Below are 27986 nucleotides of genomic sequence, written 5' to 3'. Positions count from 1 at the left end.
GCTGGGGGAAGAATAGAGGCATCGGGTGTTAAGTAGTCTTTATAAAAGGAGGTCCAAGTCATGTGACGCCCTCTAATCTTGTCGGAGCTTATGGGGCAAGTATGGCGCTTACTGTTGTTTGGTTCATCACCTCCGTTCTTAGTTTTGTTCATTCAACGCCGTTGATATTACTCGAAGGTGAGTAAAGACTTGTGCAGTGTGTCGCTTGTTTTTTTTCCGTTCAGTTTCGTTAAATGCAAAATTTCGCTGTTTTCTAAACGTCTCGCTGAAACGAATTTCAAAGTTCAACAGGTTTAACACTTCATCTTAATGTTTCCAGCAAAAAAAGTTTCCACAATATCAAAGGTTAGAACATGATATATAAATATATCCTATTTATCCAACTTAAGCAGTGGTGGAAGTTATTCAGCTCGTTTACTTACTACTAATATACTGCAATATAAAAATACTCCATTACAAGTAAAGGTCCTGCATTAGAAATGTCATAAGTAAAAGTAGGCTACGTATTAGCTAAATGAAGTTATAAAAGTAAAAGTGCTCATGATGTTAAAAATGGTGCCTGTGAGTGTTAAAATTATATTATAGGATAATCATTGTTGCATTCATGTGTAGTAGGATATCATAAAACTGTGTTTGGCAAGGTGGAGCAAATTTGAGCAATTTCATAGTTTAACCGGTAGTGCTTATTTTAGCATACAGCACATTTTATAAGCTAATCATATGATCTGTTAAATATTTAATTTTACACATTACAAGTATTTGCCAGATAAGTACAGTGGAGTAAAAAGTATTTCATATGAACTCCCCTGATTTGTACTAGCCTAAACTGGAAAAAAAGTAGCATGAAATGGAAACACTCAAGTACTTCTAAGTTGTACTTGTGTTGAGTAAATGTACTTAGTTATTTTTCCCCACTGATTATAAATGATGACAACTTCAGGCCTAAATTTGAAAGTTTGAAATGTTGAGTATCAGGCTGCTTTACTTACTGTGGGCTTCATTCTGTGTCCCATCAGAGGAACATCGATTCAAACAGTGGATGTCACAGGTAGGTTCATGATAACAAAGTTACTGAAAATGTACACTTAATTGTCCTATAGTTTGCTCTATGTGTATACTGTTATATCTCTCTTTTTGACGTACAGCACAACAAAGTTTACGACACCGAAGAGTATTACCACCGGCTCCAGATATTCACTGACAATGAGAGAGCAGTCGATCATCATAATGCTGGGAATCACTCCTTCACAAGTACAGTACAGAACTATCTCATAATGTTGAATGTGTAGATTATTTTAACAGAAGATGACCTGCCAATTTTAAAATGATGTGTATCATTGAGTTATGAAAGGAATGCTATTCTCACACAGCTGTTCATTTTCACATCTAGTGGGCCTGAATCAGTTCTCAGACATGACATTCGAGGAATTCAGGAAATTCTTCCTTTTATCAGAGCCACAGGTCTGATATATTGTAACACATTTCATTTTATGCATTCAAATTTTTTTTGGACTTCCTTTGCCATGTTATGATTCTGGTCTCTTGCAGAACTGCTCAGCTACTAAAGGGAGTCACGTCAGCAGGACAGGTCCTTACCCTGAGTTTGTGGACTGGAGGATGAAAGGCAACTTTGTGACTCCCGTGAAGAATCAGGTATCATGATATGGTACAGGACAGGCAAAAAAAGTCCCACCACAATTTAGTGAGAGAATCAGGAAGCATCAGTGTTTATTATCAGTCATCAGAGTCACTGTGGTTTTCAGTGCAGAAACACTCTTTGTTTCTTCTATAAACCACTTTGATTTTACTGTGAGCACTGAAAAAAAGTTTCATTTACAATTAGTTACATTAATCAAACCTGATGTTACATCATTTTTTGGGATGTGACTTAGAGAGTAAATGGCCAAAATTGCAAGATAAATGTGTCAAAGACAGCAGAAAAAACAAGATGGTGTTGTCACTGCTTTCTAATGTGGTAGTACATCATGTAATAGAAGTGGGATATCTTAGATTTGCTTAAAATGGTGCTCCACCAATTTAGCATTGCTCCTCTATACAGTTTGGGAATGTGTGATATTAAACAAAAAAAATCTAAATTGATGTAGCAGAGACTGAGATATATTCTGTGCTCTGAATCCAATATTTTCCCATCATGCAACATGAGCAGCATTGTGAATGCTGAAAGTTTTTATTTTTTCTCCATAGCCTGCACCAGGTTTGTAGCACAGGGGACGTTTTACAACTGTTTTCACAAGCAATTTACATTCACGTGTGAAGTCCGTGCAGTGACTTTTTATCATAAGTGAATTATCAGTTGTTTGAGTTATGTCGTGTTTGCGTCTTTAGGGTCACTGTGGAAGCTGCTGGACTTTCTCCACCACTGGCTGTTTGGAGTCAGTGAATGCCATCGCCACTGGGAAGCTAATATCTCTGGTAAAATCTGACTATTATTTAGTAATGCTCAACTCATTCATTTAATAGATCTAAAGGGCATGGACAAACGTGTTAACACTATCACACTCATCATCAAGAGGAATCCACTTTGGGGGTAGGAGACAAATAAGGCTGTGACTTAACCTATATGTGCGTGTTGTCAGCAGTGCAGAGGACAACTGTTCGCTCTTGAGCAGAGAAATGTGATGGGGTTCAGAGCATAAAGTTTCATTAGGTGTAACAACAGCATAGCCGACTTTACTCAAACCCGTGGCTGGATCCTTGGAAGAAGAGCCGTCCACAAACAGCCTGAGGTCAGCATGATGCGGCGTGCATCTGGGAGATCTGCTTTGGGGCTGCACACATGGTTAATTGGATTAAGGACAGTTCAATGTTTCACTGTGATGTTTGGCATTTTAAGCAGATTGTATTGTTTGTTAATCAACATGCTGCTGACAAATGTGCAGTCTTTTGTTCAAGCAAAGTCACTGAGACAGCATGAGGAACTAACAAAGCTGAGTCTTGGACTTTGAATCCACTGTAGTTATTAAGACTAGATTATGACCATTGTCAGCCACATGTTACACCAGTGCCGTTGTGTCTCTTTAGGCTTCCCCTGTGGAAGAGCAGATCATGAGGTCATCAACATACTAGAGGGGTGCACTCCCCCCAGGTAGTGTTAACTGCTCAAGGTTTCCCTTTGAAGCTGCGTTGTAAATGGTTGAACTCCCGCAAATCCTCGACATAACCAAGTGAGCGTAAAACTTTTGCCTTTAAAGGAGAAAGAAAAGCAGTACTGAGAATCTTTATGTATACTGAAAAAGTATACTGACTGTTGTTTGCCAGCGCAGCAGTTGAAAACCACTTTGGGGGTACCTGTGACAAGAGTGTGTGTGGACTAGGAACATTTGGTGTTTGAGCAAGAACTGCTGCTTTTACTGCTTGCAGCTCTTGAGTTCTGACTGGAGACATCACACATGGAACGATAATGCCTGTTGCTAGCAAAGAGTTGAACATGAGTGTTATACCTTCAAATACTTCAGGTTTAAATTATTCTTTTTCTTTGCATGGCCTATAATCAGATCACTACAGGCCCTGTATTTTTAATTAGGCCTATGTCATACTCCCTCTGTGCTCACAGTGTAGGTGGGACTTCTGAGAGCTCTGGTGATGAGACAGTTAGCAGAGATTACCGATGTGTGTATCTGCGCATGCTCTGTGGTTGTACTGTAGGTATACACCTCTTTTGGCCATCAACTCATTGTACACAATGTTCTGTACGTGTTCTGTACAAGCGCTGATTGTAAAATACCTGTGGTATTCCTGTCTCCTCCCACTGCTGTGTGTTATTGCAACTACTCATGCATGGTCCAAGATCCTCCTACTGTCTCTGCTTGCTCTTGGCGGCACATTGGCTGCAACATTTTGAGGTATTTGGTCAGTTGAGCCGGGGCTGTGACAGTGGCCGTGCGGATATCAGTTTTCCAGTAAAGCCATCTTACAGTCAACTTATCTGTTACAAAATCCTCTCTGAACCATTCTTTCTCAAAGGCCCTGTTCAGACCCCGCGTCATGTGAGATGTGCATGGTGTAATGGAAATCAGTTTCGGCTACTGTAGGTACTGAACATCCTGTCCCTGCATGCAGCTGTGAGCTCGTTTAACTGCCAGTCATACATGAACAGCAGTTCAAGTATGATTGTATTTTACTGTTTGTGGTGTATTTTCTGCTAAATTCATGTTTTCTTTTGACCTGAATTCCCTGCTCTGTGCACATTAAGAAAATGTCAAGACGTCGCTTCAAATCCCTTCCTGGAAGATTCATAGGGCAGCATGGAGAAAATAAGTGTTTGAGTGTTCGAGAACTTCACCTTCAACTTCAAAGGACAACATTGTCACCAGTTGTTCTTTTTTACAGTATCACCACTGGCTCCTATGCCACTGCCTCTCATTTTTGCAGCAGGATTCAAATCAGTTGTTTTATTTACAGATACTGTTTTGACTATGGTCAAAAATGCTTTGTCCTACGCTGACTTATACATTTCATACGTTGGCTGCTGTGAGTGTGTGTCTACTTCCTGTTTCTGCTCCAGTGCCTGCATTGCATCTTGAACTAATTGATGTGTGTCAGTGTTTGTGTTCTTACTGTTCTCTTTTGTCCCTGTATCTGTCTCTGACCCCGCACACTGTCAGTCCTCACAGGCGCCATGCTGCTGAAGCAGCTTCGGTGATAGCTGCTGTGGTGGTTATAGAAGGCTATGATTTCAAGCATATTGTTTCTAACCTGCAGATTTTAGGTTAGGGAGTTCTGATGCTCTCTCACTCATATCCTTATCAATCCAGGGTCGAAACACACAGGTTTGTCCTTGATGTCCCGCCATTTGAAACATTAGCAGGTTATAGGAGGCTGCAGGAATGAGTGAAGAAGATGGAAGTGTCCCCCTGTGGCCTCACCTAAAGCTAGTTTGGTAAAGTAGAGCGGTTGCCAGGATCCCTCTGTCTTTCTTGTGTCCTGCCTGTGGCAGTTCTCCTGCCACGAAGCAATTGTGCAGGTGGTGGTGTAGCTGTAGCTGCTGATTCCCTTGCTGAGTGCTGTTGGGCAGGAGCTCATTGTGAGCCAAGATGTCGTATGGATCACAAATCAGGAAAGTAATGTGGTGTGGCAGCCCTCACCTCCTCCTGAATCCCCCATCGTTTCTTCTTCCTCCTGCCTTTTTCATGTGGGCTGGCCTCTTCTCCTCTCCAGGGCTAGACGGGTGACAATGGTTGTGACCCCAGTTAGGAAGGTGTCGTCGGTGAAGGTATTGGTAGCTTGTCAGACGCCCCAGACTCCTGCCTGCTTGCAGCTTTTCCTCCTGCAATGAACCTGACACTGGTTCACTTTCAGCATCCCATCCTTGTTACCAATTTGTTGTGGAAATTCTAAAATAGAGATTCCCAAAAGAGAAGTTTGTCTTTCTTGTTTTTTATTATAGCATTTGTGCAATCAGACCTGTGTGGTGAGATTTGAAGGGATCCACTTTACATTGTGTGGCTGTACCTATTCCTGTGTATAAAGGCATAATGCAATTTGTTTATCTCCATTTTAGTCTGAGCAGCAGCTGATAGACTGCGCCAAGGACTTTAACAATCATGGATGCCTGGGGTAAGTTAGACGTTTATATGTTTTTAAACTTACATTAATTATTAGAATACTTGTGTATAAGGCTTAACCAGTTGTAGCAATAACTGATCGGTCTTCAGTGAAATAACAAAACATCCTGGTTTGTTTCAGTGGGCTTCCCAGCCAGGCGTTTGAGTACATCAAATACAACAAGGGTCTTATGACAGAGGAGGACTATCCCTATAAAGGCCATGTATGGCTTTTCTGGAGTAAAGTTTATATATATACATGCATACATATACATTCATACATACATACATACATACATACATACATACGTACATACATACATATACATATATATATATTATTATTTTTATTTATCTTAATAAATACCTTTACTTCCTGTTTTAGGATGACACTTGCCATTTTGAGCCTGCACTAGCAGCTGCTTTTGTCCTGGATGTCGTCAACATAACAAGTGTGAGTTAAGCTGTGAAGTTACATTGTGTAAGACGTTGTACAAGTGCCCTTTAAGAAATCCCTGCTGGGTCACAAAGTTACAGTTAACCATGTCAATGCTGGTAACTTTATAAGAAGTGGCCATTTTTAGTATAGACACATTATTTTCTTACAATAGTGTGTCATACCCCTGTGAATACTTGTTACAGTCTGATATACTACATTGCTAACATTTTACCCAAAATGCAATGAATTTACCTCGTAACCAAATCTGTTCATTTTCATATTAAAATTCCTGTATGTTTGTCCATCCACAGTTTGATGAAAAGGCCATGGTCGATGCTGTGGCCAGGCTCAATCCTGTGACCTTCAGCTTTGACGTCACGGCTGACTTTCTGCACTACAAAGACGGTGTTTACACCAGGTGAGACAAGACCTTGACAACTCAACAATCAATCAGAAATCTGCTTACATCCACAGTAGAGCAAATACTTTTTTCAAACTTTTTTTACTTCAACTTTTTTTCTATTGAAGTAATTACAATGATAATATTGGTTGCATTTTTAGCTCTGTACATTCAGCATTCATATATTTTTGTTGCTTTTTTTGTTGTATTCCCTTTGTTACCCATCCACAGTATGGATGTCTGGAACGTGTACATCCCTGAGAAGGAGCTATTCATGGACTGACAAGTGCTTGTGGTTCACATCACTACAACTTTCTGCCCTTTCTCATAATAGTAACTCAGATGTGATAACATTTCACCAAAGTTTAATGTTTTGGACTTGATAGAGACAAATGAGCCAGTTTTTAATTATTTAGATTTTATTCATTTTTCTTCAGTTCTGTTTCACGGGTCGATCATGAAAATATTCACAGAAACAACTACACATCTTCGCACAGGCAGGATGCGATATGATATTGAAGGAGGAAAGCAGCCCACTCACTCTGCAAAAGACATGCACTCTGTTGATCTAAAAGTATCACTGTTGTCTGTTTAGCACCCAGTGTAAGAGCACAGCAGACAGGGTGAATCATGCGGTTCTGGCTGTGGGTTACGGCACTGAGGAGAACGGCACGCCATATTGGATTGTGAAGAACTCCTGGGGCACAGCCTGGGGAAAGGACGGGTAAATATAGTCTGTGTGTGTATTTCAGTGTGATGACTGGTTACTGCTTTCAAGGACCATGGATACCTTTTATTTTTATTCCATCAGGTATTTTTTGATTGAGCGAGGAAAAAACATGTGTGGACTGGCTGTATGCTCTTCCTACCCTCTACCTTCAGTCTGAGGAGCAATGTGGCAACTGGAGTGGAAGACTGATGAAACAACCTTAATGGAGTCCACGTGATGGGAAGTTGGTGTTTGTGATATTTATGTGTTTTCACGTTTCCTGAAGAATCTTTGTGGCTGATCCAAGGACTTGACATAAACTAAGGACTCAAAACAGAAAAAAGAAAACATAAAGCCAATTATAAGAGGAAAGAAATGTGTCAGCTCAGGTGTTAAAGAGCTGTAATTTGGCAAAAGCTCTTGGATTGTGACTAAATATGAACACACATAACTATCTTACATCAGAAAAAATTCAGAAACATATTTTATATGCCAGAGGGTGTGGACTAAACAGGGCAGCTGTCATGATGGAGCTGATTGAACAGTTTGTGTTCATTCCAGCAGTATGTTCTTTCCATTCAGTCTGTCTCATAATGACAAGTCAGCTCTTCCCATAACAGTTTCATAATTGTAAGAAGTCGCATCAGATCTGGTTGTTTGTCAAAGTGTCCTTACTTGGTTTAAATGTATTCTGCATAATGTTTCTTACAAACATTAAATTGATTTTTACTCTCTCAACATTACCGTGTTGTGTGTTTTCTGTTCTCCTTAAGGTCAGAAGTTGTTTTCATTTGATTTGGGCTGCTTTTCCAAAGCCAAAAATATTTGTTTTGTAGTAACAAAATGACATTTCATGTTCATGGTTTTCACAAAATACGCTGTTCTTTTTTTATTACACTTTTATTACATATCACTTTACATTGAATGGTTAAAAAGAATGCTGTTCACCACAGTGAGTGGACAGTGAAAAATACACGTAAACTAGAATAAAATACAAAACAGGTTTTCATATTTAATGCAGGATAAGGGAACACATCTTGACTTGCGCGTCTGCTTACTGTCACTGCTGTTGCCCAAATCTGCCAAAAGGTGGCGACTTTATCACTGACTGTGGAGGCCGAAGCAGGAAGCAAGAGATGAGATGTCAATCAAATTGAAAGGCGTTCATTGGTTGTTGACAGCAAAGAACAACCCCTTATTCTAATGACGTTCTGTTTTCTAACCAATGAGCTGCCGGTATTCTGTTTCACAACATGGGGGGAGGGGCTAGTTACAAAACATCTCTAGCATGTGGCGCCAATAGTTCCACTACCCTCAATTATCATCACAGTGACTAGCGGTGAGTGCATATGTGAAGTACTCGCATTTCTCTCGAACAAATAGCTCTTACCAATCGTTGAAAGTGCACTAATATGTCGACGAGGCGAGCAACAAGGGAAGCTGTTGTGAAAGTACAACTGGTGGTGAGTTTTTCGAGTTTTGTGCTTGTGTTGGCTTGCCGCTGAATAACGTCATCTTTAGCTGTTTGTGTTTATATGATTTAACATTAAGGTAAACATCAGCAAGCATATTTTTTGGCGTAAATTCAGTGTGCTCCCTAAAATTTATGCTTCTTTAGAAAAGTTGAATTAACGCATTAGTGTACGTCAGGTGTTACGTCCGTTGTTAATAGAGCACACCTTGCAGGAAAGGATCCCTGTGAATCTCGAGGAAGAGGTCCGACGATCATCTCGAAATGTGTTGGCACCTAAACGCTTTCAACACTCTCCCTCAGCTGAAACACCCAAGAAGAAAACGGTGAGAGACAATCCACAAACACGCAGAAACACCAATAAGTCATTTTGTTTTGCTGTTATTAATTCCAACGTTTTCTTTACAGAGAATTAAAACGCAGGATGACAAACACACCCAGAAGAAGACACTGGACCTTAAGGAAGAGGCTGCTGAAAGTAGTGATGTGGAGTATACATCTGTAAGTGTGAAAACCCTGCACAATTAATCATACACACCACCATTCTTGTCTTGCATGTGACAAGGTATTCAAAGTTTCTACAGAGTGTCAGTGCTATGTCTTTGTGTAACACAGAATGGACATGGAGGACTTTCACCATATGAACTGGAGCGACTGGAGAACATCAGACAGAACCAAGCCTTCCTGTCATCTATCAGCTTATTCCAGGTAGGTATACAGGTGGGATCCTCAGAGCCGCATGGGTTGACCATGTCTTCATGAATGTATGGACACTTGGCTGTAGGGCTGGAAGATTTGCTTTTACAGACATTGTGAATCCCTCACTAATCTGACAATACTCTCATGGCAACTCTCAATAAATATATACAGTTGTGTCTCTTGAATGGAAAAGTGGCCTCAGACTTTTGGACGTAATTAATTATTTAATTAAAATCAGAATAGCTACAACACCTAATGTCATCCAACAACACGCCCAACCATCCCAGAAGTCACAATCTTTGACTGGTGATACTTTGATTAATCCAGACAAACATAGCACAAGAAAGGAAATGGAATGTAGTGAGTCAGCATTAATGAAATTAAGTCATTAGTTAAAAATTACCCACATCATCAGTTTGAATTTAAGACATTATCACAAGCCTTACTTGGTTTTAGTTATATTTCAAAGGAAGCCTTGGATCAGCCTACAGTATCAATAGTGTGCTGTAAATAGTATAACCTTTAAATTCTCATTAAAGTGAGGCCTGTACTAACACATCCCCTCAACAAATCCATCCAAACGAATTGGATCCTTTGCGTGCATGAAGGGAAGTTGTGGGTCAGAGTAACCTGTTTGTGTGTATTTTGCACAGAAGTTCTCTACGGCCATCTTGTGACTCTTTCCTCTTGCTGTCATTGAACCCATAGGATGAGTAATAACTATTGTTCTTTGTCAAAAGGCCACAGAGGAGCTCAAGGAGCTGACACGGCCAAAGGCGTCACAGAGGGGTCTCATGAGGTACAGTTGGCAACAGTAACAATAATTTCTGAATAAAATATTTCGTGGGAGGGGGTGCATGGCACCTGGCAGGAATGGTGAGATATAGAAGTGGAGTGTTACAGAGAAATTTAAAACCTGTAGTGACCAAAACACAATAGTGAGTGTTTTGCATGTTGCACATGTGTGAATTACGCTCACCTCTGGCTGAAAGTAATTGATTTCTTGAAAAAAGTCCCTAAGTAAAAATATTACATCTTTTTCCATCTTTTTAAACATGAGGGTTTGTTTTTTCTTTTTTTTTATTTCCAATTTCATTTGTCTGTGTGTTAGTTTCAAAAGTCAGAAAACTTCTTGACGTCACCATAACGCTGAGTTTCTGTAATGGCAGGTCACAGGCTGCTGCTAAAGAAACGCTGCCAGCTCGCAAATCCCTGCGTCTCCAAAATAAAGAGGCAGAGATCCTGACACTTCCCCCTGAACCCACGGGCATGCTAAGCCATAAAGAGGTATAGCTTAATATAGATAACTGTATATAATGTATATCATTGCTGTTGGGTGGAAAGCTTGCATGTCCAAAACTTACTTTTCAGGAAATGAAAATCTTTTTAAAATAATTGAATTCGTCACAAGCTCTTGTTAATACTCTTCATTGCTAAAATAGTTAAACTCACAGACAGACTTAAAAGGTGACCAATACCAATTATGGAAAAAAGGATGAAATATGGAAATAGGAAGTTTCTGCCCAACAGCTACGATATGCTCTGTATTATGACTCACTTCATGCCACTTCACTGCCGTCTGTGTCTCAAGCATTTCCTTTTCTTGCTGTTCTTTTTCTATTTATTTCCTGGTTTTGTTGCTCATTGTAGTTGTTTTACTTGCTTTAAAGTTTACGTCACTCAAAAAGTCTGCTGGCCCTCTGCCCATGAATCCACTCAACATGGAAGAGGGAAGCAAGCTGCCTTCACAGCTTCTTGACCTGTGCTCTGAGGTAGGAGTCACCTTTCTAGACCAGTGTGATGTTTGATGTTGGTACATCCCTGAGATTCGTCCTATCATATTTAAAATTCAGCTATCACAATCGCTGCAATAGTCTGCACTATGTCTGCTCTCCTGGCACAGTATAACAAAAAACACTTTGAAACTTTAAGGAACTGACATAAAGTAAAGTTTATACTTATTTTTCCCATTCATTTGATTGAAAATAGTAAATACATGCAGTGATGTTAACTGTTGTGCCACCAGCACAAGAACACAGATTAATAGTTAAAGCTGAAATGTTTTTGGAAAAACCCAAAAATAAGATGTGCAGCGTTGCATCTTTGTTGGTCTAGTAATTGTTGTTTACTTATGTAGCTTGTGAATAAATTGGTAAATCTTAAAATTGCTTTTCTTTTCATAGGACTTGACAGAAGAAAAAAAGGTGGAGCTTGATGTGAAAGAGTAAGATTTAAAGTTTTTGATTCTGACATTTCAGTTAAAAAAAAGCCACGGCTCCACCTCTGAGGCCATATGAGTTGCTTTGAGACTAATATATTGGTAAACACATTTTTTTGAAAACAGTTGAACATGTTGATACTGACAATCTACACTGGTGTCTTGATGCAGGTACAGCTCAGCTCTTAAGAACATGAGGATAACTGAGGACAGAGTGGCCAAAGTGGTGAAGGATCGCATCTTCTCTGCTGCTTTCCACCCCTGCACCAGCAGCCTGTTGATGGCCGCAGGAGACAAGTGGGGGAAGGTTGGCCTCTGGAAGTTGGTAGGTCTTTTTTTTTTTTCTTCTTTCTTTTTTTTTTTTTTTTTTTTTTTTTTTTTTTTTTTTGGATCTGGCCTGAATGTTGTTGAAAGTAGGTATTTGATCACTAGAGGGCAGGGACTGTGCTCAAAACAAGCTCATAGCAACAGGCCTTGATATACTTTTCTAACACTTGAGTAAGAAACAACAGAGCTACAGGAAAATGCCGTCATAGATGCATTTCTCACCACCTGTTGGTTTTTAGAATTGTATTGGTCCACCAGCTTGTGGAAACCAGGGATTTTTTGGCTTTTTACACATTTGACTTTTTTCAGCATCGACTCATTTACTTAATCTCCCTTTCATCTTGCCCTGGTCACGTTGTCTTTAACCTGCTATGTTTTATGAATAAAAATAAAAAAGATAAAATTCCTGGAAGCAGAGCACTGGTTACTGGACACAAAGTCCCTTTAAATGTCACAACCGTTTCATATGTTCGAAAGCCACATTGGGAACTGGCACACATTTTCTGCATGTGTCAATTCCTTCAGAGTGGTGACTGGGGTGATGATGGCGTGCTGCTCTTTGAGCCTCACACTCGTCCGGTGGGCTGCATGGCGTTCTCCAGGGCTCATGCCACACACCTGCTGAGTCTCAGCTATGACGGATCTCTACGCTGCATGGATGTTGAGAAAGCCGTCTTTGATGATGTGAGATAACATTTTTTCCATGAAATGTACATTTTTAAAAAAAGATATAGAGGTTGTAAGGTAAACTGGCTGAATGCAAACTTGACTTTTGAAAAGATTACAGTATTATCAGTCCAGCACATTTACTCCAAATCCAAATTATCCTCTTTCACCACTTGACGTGAGGTTGTTTGTTTATTGTTCCAGGTGTATGACATTGACGATGGCCTGAAATCCTTTGACTTCATGTCACATGATTGTTCGACACTAGTCGTTGGGAACTGGTATGGAGAAGTTGCCATCGTTGACAGGCGCACCCCAGGGTAATATATTATTGGTGGTGGTGGTGATGAGTAGAAGTGTGTTTTAGTGTCTTTCTATGGTTGAAGAATAACAGGGTGGATGAACAAGTCTTGTCTCTTAATGATATAATTATTATCATCATTATCACACTAGTGATTCATTTCTCTGCAGAAACTCTCACGAGTCCCTCCACTCATTGGACCCAAAGGTTGTGCGTTGTGTTAGCGTCCATCCTTTACAGAAGCAGTACTTTGCTGTTGCAGAAAGCAGGTATGGCTGATAATTGATTTTTATTTCTTTTTTTTTTATTGAAATCTGTTTGATTTTAAGTTCTCTATCTGGTGTTAGTCTGTTTTTTGATGTTAATAGATGAATGTTTTTTTCATCTTGTGTGCAGGGTAGTGAATATTTACGACAGCAGATGTCTGAAGAAGACCAACAGCCAGGCGGTCTCCCAGCTGCATGGACACTCTTTAAGCATATCCAGCGCTTATTTCTCCCCTTGCACAGGGAACAGAGTTCTCACTTCCTGTATGGATAACCATATAAGGTGGAAGAAGCTCAGCACTTTGAATAATTTTGTTGTACTAACTATGTTTATTTTTCAATCCCTGCTCAATGTATGAACTTTTATTTACAGGATATATGACACATCTGCAATGACTACGAAATCTCCCTTGCTGACAAAAATCAGGTACGTCCGTTCAATTGAACTTAAACTTTGTAATCAGATCAGTTGTGATTTTACACACTTTGAGTTACTTACTTACCACCCGTCCTCTCAATTTCCAGACATGATATGCAAACAGGCCGCTGGCTGAGCAAACTATCAGCAGTTTGGGACCCCAAACGGGAAGACTGCTTTGTGGTGGCAAGCATGTCAAAGCCTCGGAAGGTGCAGGTGTTCCATGAAAGTGGCCGGCCCCAGCACACCTTCATGGATGACGAGAACCTCAACACCGTGCTGTCCGTCACTGCTTTCCACCCCACAAGGAACGCCTTACTGGGGGGCAATTCATCAGGACGCCTGCATGTCTTCTCTGACTAAGATAAAGACCAAAACATGACGTACCTCTGGTTGCCTTCAGCAGGGTAGAAGAATATCTCACTGTGGAAAACAAGTGACAATATTGTCTCTTGCTTTTTCCTCATAATTCTCTTATTGTAGATAAGTAACATACCTGTAATTTAAATATCAACTTACACTTTATAAGTCACTAATCATATTCATAGGTATGTTACATTCACAGGTAGAGTATAAACATTCATCCCCTGTGAGTTGATGCAGTGTTAGTAACAAAGTATAAGAACTTTCTTCCTCACTATTTACAACAAACTACACTGCTACATGCTGCTATTGCTACATAGGGTAAGTAGTGTCAGAGTAGGTGTATTTGAAGATCGTCAAGATGTGATGCATCCTGCTCTTGTTGGAGATGCAGTGAAAGGCATCAAAGCCTCCAAGTTTGATAATGTTTATAAAAAATGATCAGATCACATCTCTTCCCAGTCTGATGTTCAGTTTGAACAACAGCCGAACCTCTTGGCACATACCTGCATGCTTCGTCGCTTTGAGTTGCTGCCGTGTGATTAGCTGTTTGCGTTAACGAGCAGGTGTACCTAATAAAGTGGCCACTGAGATTAAATTAAGCACAAATGTAGAACACCACTGTATTCACCCCTTTCAGCCTTGAGCCTACAGTGTGGATGGGTCTGTATGAGCATACAGGAGGACACTGCGCTCTTCTCCATTTGCAAAACTGCCCAAGGACTGAGTAAACAGTGTTCTGCCTCCAATTCTGCACTGACTTGAGGTCTGGACTTCAAGATGATAATTTGTTTTGAAGCCACTCCTGTGTAGATTTGGCTTCATATTTGGGTTTGTTGTCTTGCTAGAAAATAGAAGTCACAGTTCACTTGCAGACAGCAGCCAGGTTTTCCTCAGGGATTTACCTGTGTTTTTATGCATTCATTTCACCCCCTCTGCCTCAACAAGCTGTCAGGCAAGTTGCAAAGAAGCATTGCCCACAGCATGATGCTGCCACTGCCAGCCTTCGTGCTGGAGAGGATGTGTTAATCCTTGTGCAGTGCTTGTACAATGGTCGAAAAAGCTCAGTTTTGGTCCAGATTTGGAGGCAGTGTACAGCTGTGCTTGATTGTTGCCTCCTTCTTATTCTAGGGGATAATCAGTGCCTTGGAAATAATATTTTAACACCTGATGGGAAATTTTCAATTACCCAGATATGTCATGTTTGCCATCTTGTTTTTCGAGAGGATTTTGACTAACCAGCTGTTGGACCTTTTCAGATGGAGGTGTATTTAATGTCACTATGTAGAATTTCTATGACACACAAGTGATCTGTCATTCAAATTATGTCTTCAGTTTTATACTTCAACTTCACATAGGTTCTTTCTTGTTATTCTTTCTGTTAATCAGGAACCAGCAATTAATTGGTTACTAATTACAGCCAGTGGGATTGAAAATAAAAAGTGCAAATGCAACAGTTTGAAAACATTGTACAGATACTGAAGGCAGCCAGTGATCAAGTATGGGCATTGAGAAGTTTTCGTTGTTGATTCTGCTGTTTTCTTATTTTTACTATTTGTTACATTCCGAATGTCCTACAGAACCTAAGCAACTTCTAAAATGAATCCCTTCAATATTTTTTGTTTGTTTTGTTTTTTATATGTGCCTTCTGAACCAAAAGAATAAATAGACATTTTTATCCCAAACGCTTTGAGTATGAATATTATTATTGTCAGTGTCTGTGGGCCCTTAAGATGGCAGCATTGTAACATAAAAGCATAGCGTGTGTTAGCAGTGACCACCAGTCTGTTGTTTTAGAGCAGGGACGCTGAAAGACTGAGCTGATCTGGGTTCTGCTGTTGACTGTTTTCTTCTGTGAATTTAAAATTGAACTTGTAGCCACACTAGCTGCTAGATGTCAAGAATAGATTATATTTATTCATAAATAGAGTACACCAGTCTTCAGTCAGTGATTGGAAATAAGCAGTCTTGTTGGAGGTAATAAATGCAGAACACATGCTTACAGAGACATTTCCATGTACAGGGCCAGGGTACAGGAAGGAAGCTTACAGTAAGACCACATCTGAGGCTTTATTTCCTGTTTACATACTTCAAGAAAACAAAAAGCAACAAAAGTTGCCTGTCAGTGGAACTGTCACCCCTCTTTATCGATGTGCCGGTCCAAGTGATCTGAAACAGATGTTAGCAATACAGAAAAAATATTGAACAGCATTGCACAAAGAAAGATTCAGGTAGTTGAGTATGCTACTTCTGCTGTTTTTAATTGGCTAAAAATACAAACTGTCCGCTTTCATTGTAGTAAAAGCTGTTCCAAAGTCAAGTGAAAATGGGTCTACTGTCAGGTGTTCAGTTCATTTACATGTACTTTCATTGTATCTGTGTCTATAAAATGAGTCAGAGAAGAGCAGTCTAGGATTAGGCAACAATCAAACGGGGTTTACATGAAAACTTTTTTTTTTTTTTCTTTTTGGACAACAGATATCTTGGAGAAGTATCTGCATTACCTGCCACAGTGGCTAATCAGGAACAGTGGACACCATTCCCTTCACACATGCATCTACAGGCTGTTTTACCTTCTGAGAGGACTCAAAAGACATTTTTCATGTCTAGCAGACAGAGACGAACATTAGTTTTGCAATTCATGGTTATTAGTATTCATTATGTTATCTGTAATATTTATTGCTCAAATTATGTATATTTTATTCATACGCATGAACATAAAATGAGACTTTAAAGTACAAATTATAGGAGGTAAAAAGCAAATTTTCAGCCTCAACTGGTACCTTTCACCTAACACATCAATCAAAAACCACTGAGCACCATCTGAATTAAAGCAAATACATCAGTAATTTATCTGACAATCAACCGCAAAATATGTTTTTTCTATTGAATATAAATATATTAGTCGATATTCCTGTTAACTCTAACTCATCCAACTCTGCACTAAAAGGAAAAAAGAATGACCTCTGGTCATTTCACCATTGCTGAATTTGAAAATATCAGTACTGTACAAAAATAACATCAACATTTAAAGCCTGGTATTTAATACTAGAGGGATTCTCAAAGCACAATTTTCATATTAACTTTCAACTTGTGGAAGTTTGTGGGAGAGATTTGAACATTAATACAGTAACTTTCCAAACTGCCCCTCCTGAACCCCTCAGCCAATCACGATCCTAAACCATTCCTCTTGTTGCATAAATAATACATCCATATGTGTTTTTTGTTTTTGTTTTTTTTTAGGTATAATGTTGTACACCTGCTGATCAGCCTAGAGTTACCACTGGCACACAGCATATACACCTACATACTGCACATCCTAATGAACCACTTGTAGGCTGGTCGAGTTGACTGTCACAAACGGTCTATGGTTTGTAATGTTGCTGTTGGTTACTCTGGGCTGTAGGCTAACCTGTGAAAGAACATAAGGCTGGAGAAGCACAGCAGACTATCAGAGTTTCCATCTGTTGACGCAAACTGACAGAAATATCAGACAACAGAGGTTTTCTTTGGTAGGTGCGATGATGAAGACTGCAGTAGGACGTAAACATGACTTATCTTAGGCTCTCTTGGAAGCAAGCGTGGGGCTGAAAACCATGTAATCACTGTAAAAAATAATGCTTCAAGTCCATTAAAAGTCACTGTGAGGAAATCTCCATGTGCTGACCAGACATCAGTTTGTACAAAAATGGAAACATGACATGATTCAAATATATTCAGCTTTTACAGATAAGCACATGAATTTGAACACAGCAGGGCTAAACAAAAAATGGAACATGGGTCTTGAACAAAATACAAAACAAACAAACAAACAAAAAACAAGTACATTAGCTCTCTTAACTGTATACTGTGGGGGGGGAGCACTCATTTTTGCACTTTACAAAGGTAAAACAAGGTCAAATTTCCCATCATGGAGAGGATCTTGAGTTTTTTTTTATATTAACAGTATTGCACATCAAGATAAGCTCCTTCTACAGAGTGTGGGAGTCAAAGAGCTAACCAAACACTTCACTATCACTACAGCGCTAGCTCACACAGTCCCATCACTTTTTCAACTACCGTAAAAGTAACTACAGCAAAGTGACAACTGTTCCTTACACAAAGAAGTTGATCGTAGTTATTAGCATTATTTGGCTGCTGTTTAATAAAATCAGCAAACTTACCACCTGCATTACTTACTCACATCCCTTACAAAAGCTTCATTTATAGTCGTGGGACGATGAACCTTTATTGGTGCTCTGGACAAAAAAAATTGTAACGTGAGCACAATGTTGACGCACGTCTGACCACAAACTAAGTCACACTTATTACAAAAAATCATTCAAGGCTTCTAACAGGGCAGCACCGACATCACTCCTGGGTCAAACAGCTATTGCAACTAATACTTAGCACTTGTTTAAATTCAATATGCCAGATGTGTGGTTGCATACCACATCAGGAGAATTCAGGGGAGTTGTCAGTTACTTAAAGTGTGCTAAATTCTCTTTGTGATACACGACAAATTCCACATATCTGCCTAAAAACTGTATGGAACAGAATATAATATTTGCAAATATTATTTTACTCAGGACCGATCTACATTCGGTAAGTGCTGCTTAGTTTTCCTTTTCACACTTTCTCTAACGCCCCCAGATACCGTTACAACTCCAAACAGCAGTTATCAGTCTCATAGCAGCGACTATAATAACATTTAATCATCGAGAATGATGTTGTTGGCTTTGAAATGAGAAGATTAGATGAGCTAGACTGCCCCCCATCTCCTCGTCTTCTTCTTCAAAACGTTACGCAGACTCTCAGGTCGCACAACACACACCCCGACACATCAAGTCGCTCTGTCTTACTGTAATGTTATAACATATAAATTAATACAAAAATAAAGGCAACTATTATCGGTGGTTGAATAGGTGAAGTCTGTCAGACTGGCGTGTCCCTTTCAGTGTTTAAATTAAACCCTGTTGCTGTGATTTTGTGTAAAAAATAATAATAATTTCCAAAGTAAAATGTGATTTTCTTTCCTCGCAGTGATGGTCAAACATTATAAACAAGGCTATTCAGGGGACAGTCCGTGGCTTGTGACAGGAACTTCTTCCTGGGAGAAGCTGAGTCCATATTGGGAACAGGGCTACAATCTTTTTCCTTTTCCGTCTTATTCCTTTTCCCTCCTCTCACCCTCTCTCCTGTCTGTCTGTTGTATGTGTCCCGTCTCCATCAGTGGAGACCTGCGTTGTGTCATTCAGTCTCTGCACCTCTCCCCTCGCCTCACTTGCTGATGAGGAAACCTCCCATCCATCGTAACTTACAGGCGAACCAGCGCCGCAGAGGGCAGAAGTATTCAAAGTGGAACTGCTGGAATTCAGGTGTCTTGCGGATGTCTCTCAGGAAGGCAATGTCCAGGTCTGACTCTGTCAGCATGATGAGGAGCAGCAGCAGGGCGAACAGCAGTCCGATGGTAACGAGGAACAGACGCAACACGCTCAGGACGAACTTGTTCAGCTCCTCCACATCACTTGGTGGTGACGGCCTGCTCCTGACCATTCGCAGCGCTCTCCTGCCGGGCCTGAACTCTGCCGCCTGCCCCTCCTTCGATGTCCCCGCCTCTGACTCCTTGTCGTCATCGGCGCTGCAAGTAGAGCCATTGAGGTGGCGAGCCAAAGGCATCTCATGGCCATGTTCTGCCACGGGTGTGGGCAGCACGCTGTCTGAAGGGCTGTAGGCCTCGTCCGAGATGACTGCTGATGTACTTGCCTCGCTGCCGTCCACCATCTGGCCCCGGGAAGGCATAAAGCAGTCGCCATGGGAGACCGAGCGCACAGGCGTGGAGTGGGCGCTGTCTCGAAGGGACTCCAGACCTGAAAACACATGGCGGAGGAAAACAGTTCATAAGGGAGATTTAATATTCAGTTAATGGGAAGTGTTGTTGCAGGATACACAGAAATTAAAGAGATATGACAGGCCTCTCCTTTATCAAATTGAGAATAAATCAGTTCAAACATATGATCTCCTCCCTCACAGGTGGAAACCTTACCACACAATACTGTTTCTATGGACCTTTACTATGTTTATATTATCACAGTGTCAAACATATAAAGTAATATATTAGTCCATGAATATTTCTATGTAATATTTGATGGAGGCCTGAACACTTGCATGATGCATGTGTATGTCTTGCTATTAGGGCTGTGAAAATACATTATTCAGTGTAAGACTGTCAGATTTTATTATTGTATTTCATATTATTATTCTAAAGCACAGTCAAAATGATACACTTTGAATCAATTTAAAAAATATATATTTTTCAAATGTTTTGCACTGATATCAAACATGTTATAAGGAGACAGGGAATACATATAATCTGACAGATTTTTTGGTAAAATAGTGAAACATTATCTAATTCATTTCAAGTCTCTGTATTATTGCTGGAACAAATTTACCGCAGCGTTATTGTAATTAGAGTTTGGACTCATCACTTCTTTCTGTGCGGATCAAATTTCCTCACAGTTCACAGCTAGTGTTTTCTGTTCTGTAAACTCATAAAAAATTAAGAAGCTATCCTTGTTTTCGCAGCCACTTGAAAAAGTTGCTCTGAGGAGAAATTGTCTTCATTTGCGTTTAATTAGAGATTCACTCAGTCTCTTTGATTCTGAGTCTGACTTGCTCGGCTGCCTGAATATTCAGGTACACTGTGCTCTGTTGGACACTGTGCCTACAATATAATTCTGCTACGCCAAGCTAGTCGTCACCTACGGTATGCTTAAGAAACTGACCCAGTTGTGTCATTGTGTAATCTTTGTATAATTGAAATCCTCAGAAGTGACAACACTAACCCCTGAGTAAACATGAAACGACCTCTAACAACTGTCACTCGCCCCTCACTTGATCCTCATGTGCTCTGGAAGCTTGATAATGACAATGTCAATTCTGATAACAATGGATTCAGCAACATCTTAATGTATAATTCCATAATTTGATGTGATACTCAGAAAATGTCATAAAAACATACAGCATTCAAACACTTTTCCTTAACAGAAACTCATCCAGCTTGACATTTTCCAGAATTGATCTATTCAAATCCAGGACCCAATCCAAAGGCTGTAAACGCTCAAGAACCACAAAAAGGGGAAACTCCATAACGCCGCATTACAAAACCAGTCTCGGTTTTTACCTGCACGACCGTCTGTTGGGCTGCGGCCATGGAGTTGAGGCGGGACAGCTAACCTGGAAGGGGTCCTGGAGCTCTGTCCCAACCCCAGACCAGAGCCCGAGGTGGAGGAACCCCCAGGGAGAGCGGGGAAGAGCGGTAGGACCCCCAGGGCCTTGCCCAAGAGCCTGGGTCCCAGAGCCAGCACACGCACCTTCACATCTCGATAACAATGGTTGACCATGCGCAAGTGAATGTTCACTTTGGTCTTGATCTGGATCAGACACTTCACCATGGTTCAAGGGGAGTAAAGAACACCTGTCTAACCTCAGCTGCGCTCCAACACACTTTTGCTCCTCTCCTTTTTTTCTTTCAAATTTGTCTCTGCCAATTCTTACAACTGCTTCTCCTCTGTTTCCTCCTGCTGTCTCTCTTTGTCTCTGACTGCGGCTGACTAGCGAAGCAGCACTCCCTCTTCCACAGCGAGCTCCCACATGCTGGCAGGCAAGCTGACAGCGACAGATAAATAGAAAGACGGACAGAGAGTGAAAGACAAGGCACGGGAATGTGGTCCACTTGTGGCTCAGTTCACCTCTCCCACCCCTGCTGTCGGCTGTGACACACGCTGCATGGCCACTGACGGCGGGAGCTATTTACAGCCTGAGATATTATTACCAGTGGAAATACCAACGTAGACAGAGCAACAGGACAAAACACAGGGGGTTTGTTACACTGTTGCAACAGTGGGGTGCAATGTCAGAGCCTGCTTTGTGTGCCAATGACAAGAGGGAGGCTGGTGTGACAAAAGAGCTTTTTTTTTTTGTTGTGGACAGACTGAAAGTTTATTTTTTATTTTATTCAGGCTGTTCTAACAGCAAACTTACTCACAATGGCAGTACTGGTAAAAGGTTAATAGCCTGTTGGAGGAAAGAGGGTACAGTAAGTGCCCTTTATAAACTGACAGGATGACTTTCTCATGTCAAAACAGTGCCTGAGGCCACTGGCTGATGGGTGCTACTTGAGTGTGTCTGTCTGTGTGTGTGTTTCAGAAAGCACATATCCAAGTCAAAAAGAGTGAGTTATCACACAAATGAGTTGGATGTTTATAAGGACAATGCGTGCGAGTGCACCGTGGGTGTGTGATCCATAGCAGATCAAGTCACATGGACTAGGAGAGTGATCCCTGAGCAGGGACACTTCTGCAGCTGTCAGGGCGTTAGGGTAGAGATTGTACAAACTACTATTTTGATAAAAAAAAAAAAAAAAAAACCCAAACAAACGGCGTGCATGCACATCAATAGAGCGTATACAGGTGCTGGATCAAAAAATAAACTGAAGGCAAAAGTCAAACAGAGCTCTGCACTCTGCACTGATAGCTCCCAGCATTTTTTTTTTTTAATGATGAAGAGCTCCGTTAGATCGTTCTGCTTAATTAAATTTCTTGGGAGCTTTCAGTACAGTTTGTCTGACTTATGTCATGGAAGAAAAGTCAGCCCACTAAGTCAGCTGTAACACTTAAACACTAGTGTCTGAAAACTATGATTGCTGAAGTACTGAATATACAATAATTATAGATAATAATCGATAAATTATTGAAATAATTAGCTGGATTTATTTCACTGTCACTAATGGTGCAAACGTGACCAAACCCAGTCATTCACAGCTCAACTGTATGAAAAAAATCAACTTCCTCTTCTTTTTTTTAGTTAATAGTGGTGTATATCATTCATTTAAAATAAATTCAAATGAACATGAATGTAGCGTTTGAAAAACAAGTACTGTAAGGGTCTGAAAAAAAAGGTCTGAACAACTGGAATAAGAGACATTTGCAGGCTTATTGCTGCACGTTGACAGAGGCAGCCTCTCTCTGCTCCCTGACCTCCCATCAACACGCTGAGTGCTTACATTATTCAAAAAGTATTTCTCTACTCTACTCTGTGTGCGTGTGCCTGTTTTACCTTCCATGATAGAGATGTGCACAGCTCTTCGCCGGGTCCTGGGCACGCTGGTCAAACGAGGGCCGTGGGTGATGGATGGACAGCTCCTACTTGGCACCATGCCAGCCCTTCACAAACACACACGTATACATAAATGCGGACAGACACACGTGCAAGTGGACCACCATATGCACACAAGTAAGTCTGAATGCACAAACACATACAATCTATAAATCATTCATTACGAATATGCAATTTAAGCAATAAATTGCACAATTTACCTTATATAAGAAATGTTACCTGTGGATCTCAGGGGGGTCTCTTTTAATTTTGGCACTTTGTTCCATGACTTCCTTTGCAACTTTTCCGCTAATAAAACATAGGAAAAGAAAATCGCTTAATCTGGGAAGGATATCTACAACATTTTTATCCGAGGTCCTGGAAAATCTGGAAAAGCTACACATGCATTTTATACCTGTATCTAAAGCGACTACCCTTGAAGAAGAGATTACTACTGGACACAGTGCGGACTTGACTCGACTTCTCTAACCTGTGAGTCAATGGGGAGAAAAATCATGAATACAATCATAATCTTAGACAAAATGATGTCCATCGTGAAGTGAATGTTTGCAGGTCGTGTGACTCACTTGTAGAAGGCCTGATTCTCGACTCCACACTTCCACAGATGCTTACAGGCCTCAGGTGTAGGTGCAAAGTAAGTCAGTATGATTTTCTTATCCTGTAACAAATCCAGCAGCACATCAGCTCATATGTATTTAACATGTTTATTACTATACAACATATTAAGAAGACTTTTCTGATAAGCGCTCAGATTTACTGAGCCCTTGGCTACAGGGCTGTATCACCCATCAACCAAAGCAAACCCTCAAGAAGCTGGACTTGTAGAACAAACAGTATGTTAACCAACTCTCACACAGTGGCTTTACTTTGCTCTTATGTATGCTAAAACGCATGGCTAACACACACATTAAGGATAGATTACTTTGGCTCCCCAGTGACAGTGTCTCCATGCATAAAACAAGGCCATACTCATTTAACTTCCTGAGCTCCACAGGCCAGAAAAGGCAGCGTTTCAATAATGCATACGCATACCTCCTTCTGATTTGCATATATATGGAATGTCTTTGCTTCAAACTTGAGTTTGGTCACCTCCTCCCTGAGATACAGAGACAGAGCAAAGGGCAGAGAGACAAGAGAGGAAAAGAAAGGCGAGAAAATGACAAGGTAAAATAAAAAGAGAAAAAGAACAACAGAAAGAGAATCAAACAGAGAGGAGGGGGGAGAGCAGAAGAGAGAGAGAGAGAGAGAGGCCGGAAAAGAAGGGAGAGACAGAAATGGACAAAGGTGCTAAAATATTAATTGCAGCTGGAGGCAAATTAATAAGAAGCACAGTCTTTCATTTCTGTGTCGAAATGTCTAGACACATTGATTGTAGATTACAGTTACAAATTACAAGAGTAAAATGCAAGAGATTTTTAAAGAACAGATTTCTACAACAAAACAACTCAGGGACTGAAAACGTCTGAGTTTTGCGAATAAATTAAATGCCGTTCCTATTACATGTACATGTACATACCATGGATGTCTTAAACAGTGGTTGTGGTTGCATTATCGCATTTGAAACACAGCACTGTTCCTGCCAGATTGGTTTGAGCGCCATATTTTTGTTTGGACTTTTTGGCCCTTGAACATACAGCTCAGAATCAGTTACATTTATTATCTCAAGACAAATTCATTACACTGATATAGTTTCAACACACTTTTCCCCTCCCTCATGTGTTTGTTCATCCCCAGTTTGTTCTCTGTGTCTGTATTTGTGTGTGTGTGTGTGTGTGTGTGTGTGTGTGTGTGTGTGTGTGTGTGTGTCCGCTGGCCGTGGCTTCCTGGTTCCTGCTCCCTCCAGTCTCCATACCCACCTGCTTCTCATCATGCAATCAACTCCACAACCTGCTGCAGTACAAAAGACCAGTTCAACTCACCATTCTTCGCCACGTTGTTCCAGTAACGTTGAGTTGTAGAAACGCTACAGCCAAACAGTGTCGCAAACTTGTTGCTCTGTGTCTGTTTTTTGGACTTTTTTGGTAATCCTGTTTGTTTCCCAGTGCTCCAGATCCTTAAATCTACAACCCTGCCGCCCGCCACGCTCGGCCCAGCCTAATCTCACCTGCTTGGATCCCTGTCTGTTTACCTCACCTCCGCCATCATCTGCCACACTATCTACAGTGTTCTGCTCTGTGGGTTCAGCTCCATACTAAACCTCCACACATGGTCTTGAAGCATGTGTATTATGATCTATTCTACATCACTTGCTGTGCATTATGTGGACACTGAAACTTGAAACTTTGAACTTGTAGCTTGTTGAGTTTGCTGCCACTCTACTTTGTACAAGTTGGTAATTGCAGGAAGGATGAATGTTCATGTTTTGAACTGTGCATAGAAGGACAGTTCATATGCATGCTGTTTCATACGCATAAAGTCCACATACACACATGCTGTGACCTTTTGTTTGAATATGAGTATTATGTAGCTACTATCCACCATCCTTGTCCATACCTTGTCCAGTTTTAACTGTTCACCTGTACTCACCATTTGAGGAAATGGACCCTCCTGTTTCCTTGCAGCACAGTGAATCCAAAAGGAGTGAAAGCCAGAAAAGCTGGGTTGCCGGACACATCCTGACAGACGCACAAACATATGTGTTTCATAAATATTCTACATTGATGAAGGACACTCAAGCGAGCAGCATAACAAATCAATTAAACTATTATTCGTCTCACATTTACTAAAAACATACAGAATTACTTACTGCATCATAAACTCATAAAAAGCACAAAAAGCACAAGCTCATAATTGCAGAAGAACATTGTTTAGTAAAAACCACCTTGCATGGATGAGGGTCCACTCCATATGTCTCCAGCATCTGAGCTTTCTGGAGGAAGTTGAGCTCTGACGTTTCAGGAGTCTGACCTCTGGGAGATAAAAAAAAACAAAAAACAATAAGTCTGTGTTATGGCTTCTGTCACAACCGTCTGTCAACTCAGAGCACACCATGTGACTGAACGTTTGTGCTTATTTTTTCATAAATAAGCTGGAAATCAGAATTTCTAACTTTACCAGAAAATACAGTATATAAACGGTTTGGACCTGCAACGATGCCATCACAAGCTTGAAGCATATGACTTGTTGATTAGAGTAAAATCATCTTGCCACAACTCATTTAAGGAAAATCTGTGATGCATTATCAGTAAAGCTAAAAACTTGCTCAGTTAGAATCGCTGTCTTCATCCAGTGCTCCAGCAGAGAGTGTTTTCCTCCCAGGAAGAAAGCTGAGCTGCTTATCTTCACCTGATAATCAAATATGGCCACTGTGTCAAAAGTGTGAAGGTAAAGCGGACTCATATTTCAGAGGTCTGTCCGATCCTATTTGTCCCATGTCAAAGACTAAAGCGGTAACTAATGTTCTTACAGCGGCTGTACTCAGAGGTTGGGTATTGACCAAAAGGAAAAAAGGATTAAAAACAGTCTGCTCTTTTTTAAATCCTCACTGACACTGAGCTTTGTGAGTACAACTAGTCTTAGTCAAACCGCCTGGCATTATAGTTTTGAATTCTGGCAGCATTGTGATCATTTTTTTCACTGAAATGGTTTCAGGTACAACTTTTTCCTGTGCTGACACACAACTACAGAGAGAAACACTTGATTGTTCAAATGAGCAATAGAGGGCAGTGCAGGATCAAATCTATAACCAGGTCCAGTGTGTGTGTGTGTGTGTCTGTGTGTGTGTGTGTGTGTGTGTGTGTGTGTGTGTGTGTATGTACATGTGTCTGTATGAGACACAGATAAAGAGAAAGACAATGGAGAAAAAGGGGTTGGAGTTAATGAATCAAAGATTGGGCATTATAACCTTTAGATCTGTGAGTACAGATGAAGCATGACAAGGTTAGAGGTTTCTATCTGTGCTCATGGTGCTCGAGTTACAGTGTGTAACCTTTATTCTACTTCACACTAGCTTTGTCTTTGATAGGGCTCTGCAGGCTAAAGAGGCAAAACCAGATGCTTACAATACCTGCTGTGGCAGCAGTCGGACACAAGCCTGTGAGCTTGGCCCACACTGTCTGCCACTATTCCACTTAAAACAACATTAACTGAGCCTGACTGAGCGCCACAAATTCATATCAGTCCCCGGGCACAATTCAAACACTGTGCCAAGAGGAGCCTAAAATCACTTGCATCCAGGAGACAAATAATCCAAAGGTGGCCAGCATTCCACCGATCTTATGAACTAGCAACCAGACAGCGCTGCTTTTGCAGGTCATACAGCACCACTCACACACTATGACCTCTCTCTCTTTGAAAGTGCAAAAACATGTACCGGTGGGAGGGGCAAAGTGTCTGGCCCTACTCATGTAGAAGAAAGAGTGGGGACTGTGACAACCTGCACATCTCCACCTCAGATCTGTCCCGCACCATGGTCATCACTAGCTGTGTGTGGGAGCGAGAATCCAACACCGCCTCCATCACTCCTGACCCTTTACTGCAGACTGGGGGAACACGCAGCATCCCAAGAGCACAAGTTCTCCCAAAGATCCAAAGTGCTCTAAGACAGCACAAACCTGTGAAAGGATTCAGAAACCACCCGCAAGAAAAAGTGTAAAAAAAAAAACAAACAGAAGGATTTTGTCCTCACTGCTTCTGGAACCTGATTCTTGCTAGCTGAAACGGCTCACTTAGCTCACACCCTTTGAACACATTCACCAGACTATTAGTGGGTGCCAGTGACACTGCCTCAGGCAATAAGGCCCCCAAAAACTAAGGGCAAACTATGGCAATCTTTTATGAGATCTGTAGTCTAAAAGGTCTTGCCACTGTTGCCACTGGCATCTGGTCAGCAAAACACTGTGGAGGACGCTGCACACTAAGGCATCCAGTTCCAGCCATGTGTAGCAGTGAGCGTCAGTCCTAAACCTGTACATTAGAATGTAAGTATGTTGCTCTGCAGAGGTGCAGAGCGAAGCCTATAGAGCACTTAAGTGCCTGTTGTATGACATT

At 40.9% G+C, this 27986-nt stretch overlaps 3 protein-coding genes across 4 annotated transcripts in view; 2 read left to right on the top strand and 1 right to left on the bottom strand.

Annotated features, from left to right (window-relative positions):
• The first annotated feature begins 4 nt into the window (after positions 1–4).
• LOC130170747 (pro-cathepsin H-like) lies at positions 5–7852 on the top strand. Of its 2 annotated transcripts, XM_056378345.1 has the most exons (12): positions 5–177; positions 1017–1048; positions 1146–1251; positions 1391–1461; positions 1549–1653; positions 2347–2433; positions 5522–5577; positions 5707–5788; positions 5950–6018; positions 6315–6421; positions 6999–7127; positions 7215–7852. In XM_056378345.1, the coding sequence occupies exons 1-12, from the start codon at positions 102–104 to the stop codon at positions 7288–7290; spliced, it is 996 nt and encodes a 331-aa protein (XP_056234320.1). In that variant the 5' UTR covers positions 5–101; the 3' UTR covers positions 7291–7852. The 2 variants fall into 2 exon arrangements, with proteins under 2 accessions (XP_056234320.1, XP_056234329.1); XM_056378354.1 differs by lacking the exon at positions 7215–7852 and having other exon boundaries at positions 6635–7112.
• Positions 7853–8390: 538 nt separating this feature from the next.
• On the top strand, positions 8391–15526 carry wdr76 (WD repeat domain 76). Its single transcript, XM_056375437.1, has 15 exons — positions 8391–8575; positions 8799–8909; positions 8992–9084; positions 9199–9291; positions 10023–10081; positions 10452–10569; positions 10953–11054; positions 11466–11506; positions 11672–11825; positions 12353–12511; positions 12698–12813; positions 12965–13063; positions 13191–13343; positions 13434–13487; positions 13586–15526. Exons 1-15 carry the CDS (start codon positions 8525–8527, stop codon positions 13839–13841), a joined length of 1659 nt encoding a protein of 552 aa, XP_056231412.1. The 5' UTR covers positions 8391–8524; the 3' UTR covers positions 13842–15526.
• Positions 15527–15891: 365 nt separating this feature from the next.
• The window catches only part of LOC130173497 (FERM domain-containing protein 5-like), a 67559-nt gene continuing 55464 nt past the window's right edge, over positions 15892–27986 (bottom strand). Inside the window, exons 7-14 of the mRNA XM_056382845.1 lie at positions 25819–25906; positions 25524–25612; positions 24030–24093; positions 23564–23655; positions 23392–23466; positions 23217–23285; positions 22938–23044; positions 15892–19690 (exon numbers count right to left, since the gene is read on the bottom strand). Coding sequence (XP_056238820.1) covers positions 19101–19690; positions 22938–23044; positions 23217–23285; positions 23392–23466; positions 23564–23655; positions 24030–24093; positions 25524–25612; positions 25819–25906 — 1174 coding nt within the window. The 3' untranslated portion in view covers positions 15892–19100. The remainder of the gene's footprint in view (positions 19691–22937; positions 23045–23216; positions 23286–23391; positions 23467–23563; positions 23656–24029; positions 24094–25523; positions 25613–25818; positions 25907–27986) is intronic.

The sequence above is a fragment of the Seriola aureovittata genome, chromosome 1, assembly GCF_021018895.1.
Source record: "Seriola aureovittata isolate HTS-2021-v1 ecotype China chromosome 1, ASM2101889v1, whole genome shotgun sequence".
Taxonomy (NCBI): domain Eukaryota; kingdom Metazoa; phylum Chordata; class Actinopteri; order Carangiformes; family Carangidae; genus Seriola; species Seriola aureovittata.
This window is presented reverse-complemented; position numbering and strand designations above follow the sequence as displayed.

Coding starts and splice junctions, on each gene's coding strand:
- LOC130170747 (XM_056378345.1), top strand. CDS start 102: ATGGCGCTTACTGTTGTTTGGTTCATCACCTCCGTTCTTAGTTTTGTT. Junction 1,049..1,145: donor TCAAACAGTGGATGTCACAG/GTAGGTTCATGA, acceptor TTTGACGTACAG/CACAACAAAGTTTACGACAC. Junction 7,128..7,214: donor ACAGCCTGGGGAAAGGACGG/GTAAATATAGTC, acceptor TTATTCCATCAG/GTATTTTTTGATTGAGCGAG.
- wdr76 (XM_056375437.1), top strand. CDS start 8,525: ATGTCGACGAGGCGAGCAACAAGGGAAGCTGTTGTGAAAGTACAACTG. Junction 11,826..12,352: donor AGGTTGGCCTCTGGAAGTTG/GTAGGTCTTTTT, acceptor CAATTCCTTCAG/AGTGGTGACTGGGGTGATGA. Junction 12,814..12,964: donor GTTGACAGGCGCACCCCAGG/GTAATATATTAT, acceptor ATTTCTCTGCAG/AAACTCTCACGAGTCCCTCC.